At 37.4% G+C, this 17,697-nt stretch overlaps 1 protein-coding gene across 2 annotated transcripts in view; it reads left to right on the forward strand.

Moving 5' to 3' along the window:
* Positions 1–6,067: 6,067 nt before the first annotated feature.
* Positions 6,068–17,697, forward strand: part of ntrk3a (neurotrophic tyrosine kinase, receptor, type 3a) — a gene marked incomplete at its 5' end in the record, with an annotated part of 210,137 nt that continues 198,507 nt past the window's right edge. For both annotated transcript variants that reach the window (XR_014603703.1, XM_084094591.1), the window contains one exon: positions 6,068–6,312. Coding sequence is in view for 1 of the 2 variants with exons in the window: in XM_084094591.1 (XP_083950717.1) it covers positions 6,068–6,312 (245 nt within the window). The remainder of the gene's footprint in view (positions 6,313–17,697) is intronic.

Consider the following 17,697-nt stretch of genomic DNA (forward strand, 5'->3'; position numbering starts at 1 on the left):
TAAGTAGTGGTTAAAAAAAGAAGAAAATTGTTTTGGTTGTGCTTCGTATTGCATTGTGTTCGTATTGTGTTCCTAGTCATATACACCTAGGATGGCTTTAGTGATGGAAATAATTTTCATTTTTGGGTGAACTATTCCTTTAGTTTGTGGCCATGATATACAGTAGCCTACATATTTTTCCCCACATATCATGTGCTGGGCTCCGTACTACGGTGAATCAGGGTAAGACAAAAAACACTTTTGTAGAAGGATTAATGATTTATTGACTCATTTAAATTTTATATAGAGAAACATATCTGAACTTAAGATTTTTTTACTTTAACTTAGGATAAGGAATATACATTTTTTTTTTTCTTTTTTTTTTTTTTTCACAGGTTACTTTGATATAATACACAAACCCCGTGCTAGACCCTTCCACTACAATTTTGGAGTGAATCAGTTTGAAAGTAAAATTTAGTCTCTACACCATTTCAATATTTTATATTAAGTCCCGTCAATACTAATGCTAATGGAATATTCAACATTTTAATTAAGCTATCAACAAAATCGATTCAATTTGTTGAAGAAATAAAATCCTTTTCACCATTACACATTCCCTTCTCTGTTCTCTGCAGTGCACACACTTCCTGTCTAAAAGTTTTGTTTTGTTTTCCTTATTATGACACTCTCAAAAACAATAGATACTGGTGCCAGTCATCATTACTCATTATGCGATAATTTTAATGAGAAATTTGTTCCTTTTGTCATGTTTATGGAGACCCAGAAATGTCTAATATGTCACAGAAAAAAAGGAAGAGAGAGCTGTAGAAATGAGATTGTGAAGGGAATGATGGGTTTTTTTTCCCCCTTGTGTTATGGACCACATTGCTCTCAACGGATAAAACAGCTTTCACACTAAAACTAAAGCAGGATGTGTGTTTATGCTACTAATTGTATAAGGAAAAGAATGCACAAACGTTTTAAATATTTTACCAAAAAGGATTATAAAATTGCTACAATGTGAACCACTTAATTTGACTGCAAGGTACTTTACTATATATATATATATATACACACAGTATGTTACCTTACCAAAGATTTTATAAATAAGTTTTCTATAAAATATTGTGTGTGTACTGCACAATTAATCGCAATGAAACGTCACACGATTTGACAAAGGCTGCGATTATTTTATGCGCAGTTTGTCAGTGCATTGCGGCTGATCGGTAGTAAATGCCGCTCCATCTGAACACCAGAGGGCGCTCTCACAAAGACACGCCAAATATGCCCCGCCCGCAAAAGAACGATAACACGCGCCATTCCAGGAAATCCCTATGGGCATCATTGCTGTAGCCAGAGAATGTCTAATAAGGGGAGAACTTCCACTCTCAGTAAACTTCCGGCTTCTGAACTGGTTGCAGTTCCACTCTGGTTCCATATGAGGGCGCTCACAGGACGAGTGCAGAATGAATGGAGGTCTATGGCGCTATACCCCTCAAAATCCACTTTTCTCAGGATATAATTTTTTGTCTAGTAATTTGAATGTTGTATTCGAAAGGAGATGCAAAGAAATTACACATTGCTGGGTGTTAGATTGCTGGATGTTAGAGTCACTTATTTGCTTTAAAAGGTCTTTTAAAGTGTCAATGACGTCATACACATTGTACGACCAGAGATACTGCTTTACGGCAATCCTTCAGTCACTTTGGTGCTTTCGTGCTCTGCACTTTCTTTTCTCGCGAGGCATCGACAACAAAGCCGACACAGGTAAATACACATGCTAGAAGAGTTTTTGTTTTGTTGTTTTAAAAGACCACGCCGACATACATACATAACCATAGGCAGATAAAAGTGCCAGCAACCAAAAAAAAAAAGTTTGGGCGAAAAAGTCCGCCTTAACATTCTGGTCCCGCTTCGGATGCCACGATGCCATCAAGCGGTATCTCTGGTCGTAATCAGTTCTTCACTGACCAATCAGCGTTCATTAGCAGAATGCTAGCGTGTTATGGGCAACAACGACTCAACCTGTAAGAAATCGAAAGTACATAAGTACTCGTTCATTCAACTTTCGACCTATAACCAGTGTTGAACTTGCAAAACCTACAATCAAATCTGAGATTTCTCAACGGCAATCGGGTGAAAGAGACAAATTTAGCCGTCTAGCCCCATAGACTCCCATATTCATTTTGCACTCATGGGCGATCGCCCCCAGTGGAACTCTGGTGGAACTACAACCAAAATTCGGTACAATAGGACTTAATAGGGAGTGGCCAGGCTCTCCGTAGACGGGCTCTGGTGTAGCTGAATAAACAGAAGATTGAAACGCTTTGATTAAACATGACTAATAAATATAAAACTGCCTTATTGTGTGTAAGAAGCTACATCATCTCACAGAAGGATGCAACTGTCATTATTAAGTGAGTTTGGAGTAAAAGCATGTTATGAAATGTAGTGTTTTGTTGGACAAGAGGTTCATAAATGCTTCTCATGTTTGGAAAGGTTTTTGACACGTGTTGCTTTTTCAAATGCACGTTATAATCGACTCAAAACTCACAGTGCTTTCAGATGGAGATACGTTTACAGAGCCGTACATCAATGACAAGCTGCGCATCAAAAATCATCGCAGCCTTTGCGATTTCAAAATCGCGATAAGCCAAAATGTTTTAAGTGCAATTACATGTAAATTGCGATTAATCGTGCAGCCCTATGTATTTAAATTTCAATCATGACAACTCTCAGAATAGTTTTAGCATTATTGAATATGACAATGTTAATGTATTTGGTCTTGGCAGACTAGATATGCTGCTGCTGCCTACAGAGGAAGTATGAACTTGCAACAGAGTTCAGAAACGCTGCTGAGAGCATGTAAGATGTAAGATATGCGGATGATGCTGCAAAAATAGACATACATTAATCATGTAGCGGATCTAGGCAGGTGGAGCTGGGGGAGGTGGAGGGGTTCAGAGGGACTTCAGTGCACACTGCAGGACTAACAATGACAAGCAACCAGACTGTTGAGCAAGTTAAATGTTGAGCAAGCAATCTCATTGGCTGCAGGACCTCTGCTGATCCTGCAGCCAATGAGATTGCTTGCTGTATATTTAAATAGTCTTGTGCCATGCGGTAATACTGTGTAATTTTTAAATATATTTTTATAATTTTAAGATTTATGTCTATATTTTTTGTCTTATAATGTATGGGGAAATTTATTGTACAATGGACATTCTTAGAAGTTCCTGCTTAAACAATGTAATTTGTTTACAGTTTATTTAAATTAATATATTAGTTATGTGCATTGATGTGTTTATTTAGTTAACTCAACTGCATTGTTTTATTGTTGTATTGCACTGGTGGTGTGTTTATCTGATTTATTTCAGCATTTAACAGTTGCTGGTGGGGCCACTTTTGATGAAAGTCCTTGTGTGACCTTGCTTTCTTTGTATAAAATGTGGTATGATCAGTAACAAACAGTTACAAATAGTGTATTAAATTTATATAACTGAATGACATGTTATCACATATCACACAACGCCATCCCGTAATACCTGTAACAAGTTCTGGCAACCAAATAAAAAAATATATTGTTAAGTAGCCATACAATAAACTAGTCCGTCTGTCTGTGTTTATATTTATTATCCCTCAGATAGACCATTATATGTTGACCTACATCAATGGGCTTACATATCTATAAATAGTTTTCCCATTCTATAAATTGTTATGGACTCATGCATGCACTCGTAAGATATGAGTTTACTATCAGCATGGTGAACAACTGTATACTGTTTATTTTATTTTATTTGATCTCCAAGCAGTGTAACGCAAATTATTTCATCCTGCCTGGTAGCTTTATCCGCAGACCATTAATCTCAGGATGGATGAAGTCCAATATAACCTAAAGAACCATATGTTTGAGATGTCTCTTGCATGTTGGTTTTTCCTTGTTTGGTAGGTCTTCAAATACACCTGTACTGATTTAGAAATGCCCAGGTGTGGATAGGAGTGTAGACACAACGTTGACATACTTAGCGTGGCCTACAGGGAACTGATGTCTTCGTAGTTCTTGTTTTCTGGACTCCAAAACTCTCTGCTTAAGTAACAGGAGAACTTGCTGCAACAGTACATGAAGACGTCAGCCCCGCAGTGGTGGTGATTTAGTATTGAATGTGCAGATGGCTGGTTGTACATTAATTGTGTGAGGTTCTAGTGGGGCAGGACACTTTGACTCTGAACCACTCAGAGTTCAAAGAGCAGGAGCATCAGAGATCAGCTTACAGTTGAGTAAAAACTTGATTCCCCAGCAGAAGAACTAGAGTTCATGATTGTGACCCCAAAGGGCTGTTTTTCACATTTAGTTTAAGGAGTTTGTGTTTATAAAATGCCATATTATACCATTGGTTGCTGCTCACAAAACAAATATTTTGTTAACACTAAATTTGATTAGCAAAAATGTACAGTTTAACCGATCAATAGTTCATAAAGGCAAATGAATGTATTGGAGACTGGGGCACTTTTTACTTCAGTATTTCTCAGAATGGGTTTCCGTATACTTTTGTAGCCAAGACTTTAAAACATAGGCGTGTGTGTGTGTGTGCGTATGTGTGCGTGTGTGTGTGTGTGTGTGTGTGGAAAAAAAAAATGACAATGTATTTTTGATGGCAATAAAATGCTTTGTTTAGAACATAGTTCTTGAAACAGCAGAAATACATTAATTGGACTTATGACTCAAGACCTGTGTGTGTTATTGAGATTTAGTCCTTGTGCCAACTTCCTTTTAAGACAACTAGCCCCACAGCACATTTCAAGCGGCTTTTTTGCACCCTTGAAGGGCACTTTGGGAAGGGGATGCCATTTGGGAGCGTTCCAAACGAAGCGAACAACTGAATCCCTTTTATGAAGGGCCCTTCAGGTCCGTTAGCGAAGGGAACATGCAATGGTCACTTCAAGGCAGTTATTTAATTTATGGTGTTGGTCTGCCCTTCGGAGTGAATAGGGCATAGGGATGCTCACTTCCGATTAGAATTTGCCCCCAGTCTCTACTAAAATAATATACATGACAAGAGCTCAATGCATTTAGTGTAAATTAATTAACTAATAATCTGTTGTGTAATATAATATTATTTGGAGAGTAAGGAGACTTATTGTAAGGAGTTACAGATTTATTTATTTTGGTGAAATTGCAATTTTATTTTAATATCACACACTCTGACCTTTTTTTTTTTTTTTTTTTTTTTTTTTAAGGCAATCACAAAATCAGTAAAATAGTTTAATATACAGTAAATATACCCTGAAGTTGTGTACGCTTGTATATTCGGTGCAAGGAAAGTATTTAGTATGCCTACTTATTTTACACGACAGCAGATTTCAGTCAGAAGGTACATATTTTTATTTCGTACAGTAGAAAATAGGCTATAAAATGTTCATCAATGCGTAGATTAGCTATGTTAAGAACTTGTTTTTCCGAAAATTTGGCCGTTTTTATAATCTTGGACATCAGTATTTTTCAAATAGTGGTTATATTTATTGCTTTGTACACGATGTGCAAACACTGTGTTTTGCCTGTTGCAAAATGCGTTATTTTCCAGTGCCGAATTGATCGCTTTTGCTGTTATGCAGGTGCGTCAGTTTTTAATCTGCCCAGTAGGTGGGACTTGATGCTCGGATCATGGACCTCTCTCTCTCTCTCTCTCTCTCTCTCTCTCTCTCTCTCTCTCTCTCTCTCTCTCTCTCTCTCTCTCTCTCTCGACTTTGCTCTGACGCTTTAGTCTTCAAGCCGGAGCTCCAACAACCTGGAACTGCGCGACAAACAGCACCGTGGAGACGGGAAAGCTTGTGCCATGCAGCCCGTAGAGGAGGACAGACTGGGACCGTTGATTTTTGAGCCCTTTCTACATTGACGGAGTATTTTCCCCCTCTTTTCTTGGGGACATTATTGCGATCTCATTGATCTAACATACCTTTACTCTCATCCACTCACCCGCGCGCGCGCTCTCGCATCACTGTACGGATACCCGGAGCGCTTTCGATTCTGTTGCCGTTGAACACTAACCCCCCTCAAGGAGCTAAAACATTAAGGGAAACACCTGGAAACATGGATTTATTATCCATCCCACCTCGCGTTTGCTGGTGGAGGATTCTGTTTCTCCTCAGCATCTTCCAAAATTACATGAGCTCCATGCTGGACTGCCCACCGACCTGCACTTGTTCTACCACTGACATCTTTTGCAATAAGTCTTACCAAGGGAATTTCCTTCCCCTCTTGGCACTACAGGACACCGTGAGCGATGGGAATACCACTAACAGCCTTCCGGACCTGTTTGAGAACATCTCCTCCATGTAAGTCAAGCGCACAAGTGTCCATCACATGTTGAGTCCATGTGTGCATTGAGATCAACTCTCAGCCTCCCACTCACTCCAGGCGTTGTGTTGGTGTGTGGGATGATTAGAAGGGTTTTGATGATGGGCAGTAGCTTAAAACGATCTTAAATGGATATAGAAGATTAATTATGCATGAATTGAATGTCCATATTAAAACCAGGAATGAAAAGAAAGCTGTTGGATATTTGCTACTCCATTTACACAAACTATACAGTCCATGCTAAAAATTCCCAAGTGCATTGGGGACAATTAATTGCTACATCTGAGCTTAAATGCATCTGTTTTTTTGGCTTCACAGAGAGGAGTCTTTATTGAGGCTGCTTTGTATTCAAGACAGGAATCCCTAAAGGAATTTTGTCACATTCGTGAGCTTCGTGAAAGGTGCATTGTGCTATTAAAGAGAGATTTAGAGATAGAGAGGGAGGAAAAAAGGTTTGCATGAGTTTGAAGTCACATACCAGCGTGCATCAATAAGTGCATTGAGATTTAAAAATCACGTCTCATTTTTGCATTCATTTGTAGGCTGATGTTTCAGTGCATGGCAAGTCGAATAAGTAATAGAAGACAGAAACATTAATGCTGTAATAGCTATATGATGGTCTTTTTGGTCTCTGATGGTTTTTGGATAAATAAGAGAGCTGCGTAATGGCCCTCAACTGATCCGAGCAAATAAATAATAATGCCTGGAGCAAAGAAAACATTAACGTTGTTGTCTTCTACCGGCTTTGGATGCCAAATAATGACATTTTGCATTTGAAAAGCTATTAGTTTTGCCATATTTAGACATCAGTTCTCTCTCTCTCTCAAAGTTTTTCTCGTATGGGCCATCTTGTGGTTCAGCACTGGTTCTCCTGGACACGACACCAGTCTGGATGATGTTTTCATTATGCAATAGCAATAATTTAAGGCTGCAAATGTACAAAAAGCAAGACCGATCGTATTCCCTTTGAAATAATTTCAATGCTAGTGCGGCACTGTGAACAGAAGAGTGCATTTTGGTGGAACAAAAACCCGATTGATGATTGATTCTTTGTTGGGAATTGCCTACAAAGGGATGCCATGACAACCCTATAGCGCTTTGTGACGGATTCACTTTTTTCCCACCGCATTCTATCAGGCGAACTGCATAATAGTGTGTGCAAACTGATGTATGAGCTCAACAGTTTCTCATGGAGACGTTTTTACAGCCCCGTCTCCAGTCACTTTGTAAGACCACTAGAGGGGATAGTGGTAACCTTTTCCAACATCTAAACTGGAAAGCCAGCGTGCACCGATCAGGGAACATGTCTCGAAAGTGTGCATGTCCTTTCTCGCTTGTTTGCTTTTGACTAGTTGTTTGCTTTAAAGATTTCATTTTGTGTAGCAGCTGTAGAGAGTTCAGCACCCCCTGATGCTGGACAGCTCCTGTAACTCAGTTTGCTGTCTTGCACTGCACATTTAGGAGGTTTTTCTTATTTGACACCCAATTCTGGTCTTGGAGCCTCTACTAATGAATTTATGATATAAATCAAAATGTGATATGGGGTACTTCAGGAGCAGGATTGAGAGCTTTCCTGAAAAAGAGGCCTACATTTTTATTTGGCATTCCCTGACGAGTCATCAACCCACTTTTATTGTATTCGCTCGACCTTGACCAATTTACAAATTATGGTGATTCTCCTTCAGGCCAACTAGCTTCAATGTTTCTATTAGAGATAAGGAAAGGCCAACTGAAACCTTTCTGAAGTTCGAGGGCATTTAGAGGAGACCCGGGGCAAGTTGTCACATGGGGAAGTTGATATAAGCATTGCATTTAGCATTTAGTACATTTCATGTACTTCACAATTGTTTAAATGTTTAGCAGTTCAACTGCCCGTTATACTGTAGGCTATTTAAATGCAGGTTTCCATTGTGACAACTTACCCCATATACAGTAGTGTGATATTGGGGGATGGATTTGTTTATTTGCATTTATTTGGTCAAAAATACATAAAATGTAATTTATTCCTGTGATGACAAAGCTTCAGTGTCAGATTTTTGAAAATCACACTGATTTCATTGGAAATATTTCCTATTATCAATGTTGAAAACAGTATTTTCATCATTCAGCTGCTTAATATTTTTGTGGAAACCATTACCTTTTGTCAGGATTCTTTAATGAATAAAAAGTTCAAAGGATCATAGTTTATTTGAGATAGAGCTTTGTTATAATGTAAAAGTCTTTACTGTCAATTTTGAATGATTTAATACATCGTTGTTGAAGAAACATATTCATTTCTGACAAGTCAATAGCTATTTTAGCAAAACTTTTACTTGTATATATATACAGAAATTAACTTTTTAGGAAATATTCACTAGACTAAAAAGTGTGACAACTATCCCCGGCATCTTCTAGTTATTGAAAAGTGCTTATATAGTATGACCACCATGATTTGTGCAATGCAGAAAACTGATTTAATTATATGCAAACAATAAATTTTTCCTGCATACAGGGACTACAGCTTAAACAGAAGTTAATTTGGTTTTGTTGTGGTAGTGTAGCTTTAATACAGGTGCTTTTTCATTTAGCAGCTTAATATTATTATTAAGCATCTAGTGTTTAGAATATTACTACTTTTTAGATTTTTTACAGTGGCCCCAAAAAAGTGTTTGGAAACCTAAACCACACTTAAACAGGCATGAAAATCATTGTGTTACATGTATATTATATACGTTTTGGGGGCCACTGTATATATAACTAATGTGGATTAGTATTTGTTGGCATCACAGCTAGTTGAGGTCCATCCATTTTTGCAGTTTTGCACATTTTTGAGTGTGTTTTTGAGTTCTGAGAGAGAATAACCTAAAGTAGAGATTGTCATGCTCGCATGTGCTCGCGGCTTTTACAGTTTTGTCCTTTCCCCCCCAGCTTTGCTGTAGTCTTCTGTTTTGTTGTGCATCAGAGTAATCGAGGACCCTTTAGTGTTGATCATTTGTTTGCATCAAGCCTATCCATTACACTAATTGTCTTTTTTTTGGTACTCTCAATAATGGTATTTCTGTATTAGCAGCACTATTCTTTTATTTTGCTAATGGAATGTCATAATGCATGGCCAGAATATGAACAACATACCAGATCCCTCTTATTTTAACTATTTTGCTACAGCAAAAAATGCTTATGAAGACAATAACAAAGCAACCTATTATGCGCTTTTACAAATTATTGATTTTGTTTTTGAGGTCTACTAGAATAGGTTTTTTTTTTTTCGTGAATGTTCAAAAAACACATTGTTTTTCACATATTTTACATGGTTGCATCACCTCTCTTTCCAGTCTGTCAGTAACGCTCTGGGGTGCGTTTCCCAAAAGCATCATTAGCCAGTTACGATCGCAAGTTTCGTCGTTATCCGAAACCATCGTTCTAACAAACATTCGCGAACAGCATCGCAAAGTTGTGTGGTTGGAACAACAGCTCTCCACCTTGTTTTCATGACGTGGATTCAATAAATCCTTATCTTGAGCAAATTAAGCTGACATTCAGTGCAATCTGTATCTTTTATTTAGAATACATACAAATGTCTTTTACGTCTTTTAGTTTGTCAAGAGATTTAAAGCATCGTTTTTGAAGAGTGTGCATGTGTGAACGTGCTCTAGTACGTATGAACGAGCCTAGATTGATTCTGGAAATAAAGCAAAATAACTGCGAAAACTGAGAAATAGTCCTTTGATGCCATGTCCGTAATTTATAGCAAAACGTCTAATATTAATTCGATCTCAGACAGATTCATTAAAAGTAGTTATTACACCACCACCTGCGTGACATCATAAACCAACGTGGTTGAACAACCAATTTGCGATAATAGGGTTTCGGGAAACAGTCGTGACTAGCTAGTTGTTTTCTTCAACGATGCATCGTACTATGGTAGTTAAGCAGCGAGTTACGTCGTTGTACGGGAAACGCACCCTTGATTAGTTCCTCTATGAAGCCCCTCCTTCTGAAAAGCTTAGTGTGCTCTGATTGGTCGGATGGACAAGTGTGCCATGATTGGTCAACCGATTTGAGCGCGTTTCAGAAATGTCACACCCCTTACCAAAACGGTACCGCAACTCAGCCAGACCCCGCCCCTTTTTTGCATGTGCCTTTGGTGGGAATTATTCAAATGAGGAATATTGTGATTTGAACATTCCTGGAAGAAAACTCAAGACTACAATCAAGCCGTTTCAGGGAGTTCCGAAACAGTGCTGATATAGAGAATAACTCCCTTTGGAGTGGCTTTGTAACTTTGCAGATGTTTTTCATGCTCAAACAGCAACATTACACACTAAATAAAGTTGAAAATGTAAAAAGGCATAATATCCTTTTAAAAAACTGATGATTTTTACACCTCAAAAGCTGAGATTTATTAATAATTCTGAGTGCAGTGTTGGTAATGGAACGGGGGAATTTATCTAGCACTAGAAAACAAGACGCAACAGCACAGTCGTTATTGTTGATTGACCATTCAGTCTCCATTTAGCCATCCCAAGGGTTTCTGTGTCTATAGACCGGCATCTGAGAGCCTAATTTCATGTGTGATTAAAAAAGAGTGGATTAGCAACAGTCTCAGATTGTGAAAATGACTCCCCGAAATCTAAATGGCGGTACTTTGCAAAGATTACTTTGAAAACGATTTCTGGTGTAAAGTGCCCATTGCAAATCGGCACCCATAAAAGCCATCAGCAATGTCACGTACCTGCTGATAGATGGAAAAGGTCTGAAAAATAGGTTGATCATTGAAGAACATTTTAATGGAAATTCAAACGCTGTCTACTGTATACTGATGTGTTGAGCTCGTCGCTGTGCGTAAGAAGGATGCGTTTTTTCTCTTCGTTTTACTTCTCTCGCCTGCCTGCTTGATTGATGCTTTCAGGTAATCAAACAATAGCTTCAGGGCACAAATGGATTCATAATTACACTCCACATGTGATGAGAGGTTATGTGACACTCCTTAACTTTCTTCCTTGAGCAGGAACCGAGAAGGGAAAGTTTGTTGCCTTTTCACTTGGCAAAACGTTGACTAAGCATTTGTGGATCATCAATACTCAGTTTTTTGGTTTCTTGTACTTCACGATCTGTGACTCCTAAGACGCCTTTTGTTCTGGCAGGTGTGGTTATGTGCAAGGCCAGCTCATTTCAGCACAGTCTGTCTGGCAGTGGCTGCTGGAGACCATGTTGGAAGCTGTGAAATCATCCATGGCATATGTTGTGCTAGGAGAGGCTGAGAGAGGTGAGGAGGGTTATTATCAGAGTGGCGTATCTAAGGAAATGCAATGGAATCTAATTCGCATCAGCCTTTTTTTTTTTTTTTTTTGTCTCGTGCCCTGGTTGTAGTATCCGTGTGGGACAGGTCATGGAGATAGGGATGCTATGGAAATGCTTACTGTGGGCTTTGTGAAATGCATGGAATATTCATTGGGTTTGTCGACGTCACATGAACATGTCAGAGTAAGCAAGCGTCAACCCTTTCCAAACAGATGTGGTCTACACAGGGTCTCAGAATTTAACGTAATTTTTATAGATTCAATTTCTACTGTTCTCTTTTCTTTTCTTTTCTTTTCTTTTCTTTTCTTTTCTTTTCTTTTCTTTTCTTTTCTTTTTTATTTAATTAAAAAAATACCTTTATAGAAGGGTTAACAATTTCTTTGAGGCCAAAGGAATTAATCTATCTATCTATCTATCTATCTATCTATCTATCTATCTATCTATCTATCTATCTATCTATCTATCTATCTATCTATCTATCTATCTATCTATCTATCTATCTATCTATCTATCTATCTATCCTATCTATCTATCTATCTATCTGTCTATCTATCTGTCTATCTATCTGTCTATCTATCTGTCTATCTATCTGTCTGTCTGTCAAAGGGATTAATAATTATGTCTTTAAGGGTTAATACTAATATCTTTAAGGGTTAATAATAAAATCTTTAATTTCCATCCACTGGATTTGTATTTGGTCAGAGGAACATAAAAATAATTTACAATTCAAATTGTAGGTTAATTTCAACATTTATTTATTTATAAAAGGGTGAATATCTTCAATTTAAAGGACTATTCTAGATTCATTTCCATTTCAATTGTTAGTTTAATTTTAATTTTATTTATAAAAGTTTATTATTATTATTATTATTATTATTATTATTATTATTATTATTATTGTTAATAATTTGTGGCACATATACAACATTGGACTTTCTGAGCCCCCAAGCATACATGATTTACAGTCATTCTTAACAAAACGGATATTAAAAAAAGGGCGAGGGATGGTTAAACGACAAGCACCCATTGATTTGGAAATCCGCTATCCTATTTCTTTTATCCTAATTACCTGAAGCTCATTTTACATGATTTAACAACTAGAAGCTAGACATCTTCGAAGAGGCGTATAAAATCCAATAGCATCAGCATTGCCTCTTCTCTTCTATTGCTTTAGGTTTAGTAATTGTTAGCTCTGTCTCCTTTGCAAGAAAATCAAACTGACCTCATGCATAACAAAACTACTGCTGTTTGAAAACTATTTGGAAGACAGTCTTATTAGCTTAAAGGCCTTTTCAGTGATAAAAACAAAAAAACCCGTTCACTCTTGTTTGCTAGTTATGGGCCTTGTGAAGTTGAAACAAAGTCTCCCTTTCATTTACTGTCTATTTATTTACACAAAGCACAGGTGCAATTTGACAATTTTGAGAGCCTTGGGTGTCTGATCAAAAGAAAACTGCAGCCTGTCTGTTCAGAAATGGTCGTGTTTGACATTCTTAATCTAGAAAACTCTGCCAGTGTAGCATGCATTATTATTAAACGCCCTTTTTATGACCTATTCTTTGACCTTCAGAGCTTAAAAAGCTTTTTGTTTATCATTACGCAATGATATTGGTGACATAAGCACACGCATGAATGAGCATGTCATGTACATTATTATTTTCAATAATATTTTAGACACAACACCCTTTTAATAACTCACGAAAACAGCTGAAAGTATGCAAAGCTCTTGCTAATGTGCAAATTATGGATTTTGAATGAGCACATGATGGATCTCGGGAAGCGCTGTGTGGACTGACCCGCTATGTCCCTAATAAAGTAATGGGAAGTGTCCATTTGTGTGACCCCTGATGTTCATAATGTGTCTGGAGGCCCTCTTTATGATAACCATAATGGCAGAAAGATCAATAGAGAACGGCCTAACCTCAAAGACCCTCATGGTGTGGATGCAGATATGAATGTGTGACATATGCTATGTTATCGGGAGACTGCCCCAATAACGGGTTTGTTTGCTTTTTTCCATTTTACATGTTGTATTGGGTGGCTGCCTTCAGTCATAAATAATTACAGCGTGCCATTTGTAATGGGGCAGCGTTTACCATGTGATATCGATCGGAGATTCATTCCGTAAAATTGAAATGACCAGTTTTTGTTATGTGGGGTTGATGGAAGTCATCCAAAGTGGGAGATCTGGTGAATGGACCAGCATATGGTGACACCAGTGGACCTGTATTAAATCTTTTTGGTTTTCTGAAATTAAGGGTTTTCAGGTAGTTTAGTTATATTTGTATTTGAGGTTACACTTTATTTTAAGGTGTCATTGTTACAGTGTGTTTATATAATTAAGTACTGAGTAATTATAATTAACTACATGTACTTACTATAGGGTTAGGGTAGGATTAGGTTTTGGTTGAGAGTTAATTGCATGTAATTATGCATAATTTACTGTTATTGCTACGATAAGTACATGTAACATGTAACAAGGACACTGTAAAATAAAGTGTTACCGTATTTGAAATGGAGAAGCACTTAAATAAATAAACAAAATAACAAAAAAACAAAAAAACAAAAAAACAAAACAAAATTGTTATTATTATGATAGTTATTATTGTTATTATTATTATTATTACTATTGTTATTATTATTATTATTATTATTAATATTATTAGTAGTAGTAGTAGTAGTAGTAGTAGTAGTAATAATAATATAGTAGTAATAGCAGTAGTATAAATAAATAAATAAAGATAACAATAATATTTTTTATTTCTTTATTCTAATAATTATAATAATAATTATCACAAATCACCTTAATAACATGCGCTACATCTCAGGCACTAAATGTACAGTGTCATATATTTTTCTCTTGTTACTGTATTAAACAAAGTCATGATGAGACATGAGCAAGTTTATCAGTGCAATTCACAAGAATGTAGTTCTAGCTTCTGGCTATATGGGACACTAAATAACAGTAGGAAGTTGAGGCAAAATGATTGCCGCTGTTGCGTCGAAACAGTGTGGTGCAAAAATATGTACATGCCACCCCAACTCCTGCTGCTTCTACAAATAAGTTACACAACGCTTTTTCAGACCCCACACTGTGAACACTAATGTTTGCGTGTTTGATGGGTAATCGCTCCCTAAATTTAGCTGAGTGCACTCCAAAAATGACAGTAGATCTCAAGGTCACATGGCTGTTGCTAAATGTAGGTTTGTAGATATTTTGGGTAATCAGGCCATGAAGCTTTTTTATTTTATTTTATTTTATTTTATTTTATTTTATTTTATTTTATTTTATTTTATTTTATTTTATTTTATTTTATTTTATTTTATTTTATTTTATTTTATTTTATTTTATTTTATTTTATTTTATTTTATTTTATTTTATTTTATTTTATTTTATTTTATTTATTTGCGAGAGGCTGGTTTAATATGATGGAACTTTTCCGTCTTAATGCCATCGTCCTGACATCCAGAGAGGTTTCGTAGTGACCGTAGACTACGATAAAATATTGATCACTCTCTCCTTTCAGCACATGATAAAGCCTTTTACCTCCTTGCCTCTTTAGAAGACAGAAAAAGAAAGTTCCATCTCTTTATGATTAGGAAAATTGTAAATGGACCATTTTTGCAGCTCTTTTTGTGTGCCAGTGAGGCAATTTTTAGCCACGGTCGATGATGAAAGTTAATGATACACAATTTTTTTCCCCCCTAATTTAATAAAAAATTATTGATTGTGCTGAAAGTAATGGAATGACAGCGACACTGACATTCCACTCAAACATATTCACCACTATAGATAGCGGGAAATACAAAGGAGGGAGCTTTGGGCTTCAATAATGGACATATTGGAGGTAATTTCGTCCGCTGCTGTTTTAGATTTCCTTCGTTTTCATTTTCTCTTATTCCTCTCGCTCTCCCATCCTCGCCTTCATTATTTTTTTTTATCCCTCCTCCTTGCCGCTGATCTTTTATTCATTGCATGGCTAATGAAGCGCCTGATAGACTGTAGAACAGTGTGGATGATCCACAGCAGTTTATTTCCCTGCTATAGCTGGCAGAGAGCAGATGAGAGGCGTCCACAGGTAGGCAGTAGCGGCATCTTTAACCGCATACCCTGCAGATTTCATGCTTGCCTGCCTTTACAAAGGACTTTCATACTAGATATTTTCTTTTTCATTTTGAAAGAAAGAATACCAGACCCTTTACACCTGATAGTAGCATGCATTTCCGTTGATGAGATCTCATCAGATAGCACTTGACCGCATTGAAAGACAGAATTAGTCTCTGACTGCACGCCCACAGCCTTCTCAGTCTGGTTAACTCTAATCTGATTGGCTGGCTAATGCACAACATCCAGGAGTAAGAGCACACATTTATTTATTCTTGTTTATGTAATCAGTCCTCTTGCACTACAAGTTGTGTAACACAAGGTACCCTGTTTATATAGTAAGAACTTTTAAGTTTTCAAGGTTATTGATTCTTTGAAAGATAGAAGATGTATTAAAAACTCGGATTGGCTTTAACAATCTCTAGTGTGATTGCTCTGTTAGTGCGGTTCATTTGAATAAGTGTGAAAGCTGCCATCAGAACCCTGAGCAACTCTGGTTCAGACTAGGCAATCAAACCAAGTGTGAAAGCACCCTAAGTGGTCGTTTATTGGCTATTTTAAGGTGCTGGTTATTAAAGGTCTGGATACTTGAGTCTACTATTTTGTTTCTTTTTACTATATTTTTGATAAGAGACTTTTTTCGACTTTTTTCCCCCGCTTTTTAACATCATATAGCTGCACTGATTCGCCAGTGTCATTAAAGCAGTCCTATAATGCCCTTTTCACAAGATGTAAAATAAGTCTCTGATGTCCTCAGGGTGTGTATGTGAAGTTTTAGCTCAAAATAGATATTTTTTATAGCATGTTAAAATTGTCACTTTTTGAGGGTGAGCAAAAACGCGCCGTTTTTGTGCGTGTCCCTTTAAATGCAAATGAGCTGCTGCTCCCGGCACAGAGAGCGGAGCTTCAAGAGCTTGTGTGTGTGTGTGTGTTAGCAGCTCCGATTTACCTCACACAGACACACACTGAAAATTTCAAAAACTTTTTGCCTTTTATGTTCAAACCGGAGTCGGACAATGATGGAAAGATTTAAGAAGAAGTGACAACATGTAGAAACCAACAGGACATTTCTGAATGGTTAGGTGATGAATTTATGTTGCTGATGTGGAGTTAACTATCTTCTAGTCATTGATTAGCATATTCTGTCATGATAATCTATAAATCATGTTTCCATGGGTGGGGTTTATGTCAATTTTAGGGTTAGTGATGTCACTAACCCGGGAGGAATGTTGTGTAGTCCCTACCAGCCGTTTGTTGTAGACCTTAAAAAGCAATTTCTGTCAAGTAAATATCTCCCTTAGCTTTGAACTTTTGAGCGTTGTAACTTTGCAGATGTTGTTTATGCTCAAACAGCAACATTACACACTAACTAAAGTTAAAAAAGTGAAATCATAATCAACCACCCCTTTAAACGTATCTGAAGATCCTCAGCACTTCCCCCACCATGTTTTAAATCTCTCTACTAAGCTTTACACCTGTAGAGTTTATAGCAGGTAAGCCCGTGCAGGCAGACTCAACACATTTTAACTTTGACTGACGTTGTAAAGCTAAAGAGGCTATAGCGGCTAGAGCCTTATAAGGCTAAGGGCTTCCATGGTGCCAGAGGGTCCTAGTTCTCTCTGATAACTCATTGCTATTCACAGGGAGCCGCAGCGATTGGAAAACAAGAGTGGGCGTCAAGAATAGGATTGAGCGTCTTAGAGGGCACCTGCGCCAGGCGGATGCAGGTTGGGTTTAGCTGCGTATCTCTGTTGCCTTGAGAGCACATTGTTTTTTTTTTTGGGGGGGGGGGGGGGGGGGGCTGTTTAGGATTCCAGGGGAGCTTTTCTGTGATGAAAGGCTAAGTGGGATTTTGCCTCCTATCTCGGGCATTTCTCTGTGTAATGAAATGTTACTCCTCAACTGCATGTAGTCTATAAGGTCATTGTGATGGTGTCTTGAAAACTTGTTTTGGATCCAAGTCGATGGGATAAATGGA

The sequence above is a fragment of the Abramis brama genome (genome assembly GCF_963993115.1).
Source record: "Abramis brama genome assembly, chromosome: 20".
NCBI lineage: Eukaryota > Metazoa > Chordata > Actinopteri > Cypriniformes > Leuciscidae > Abramis > Abramis brama.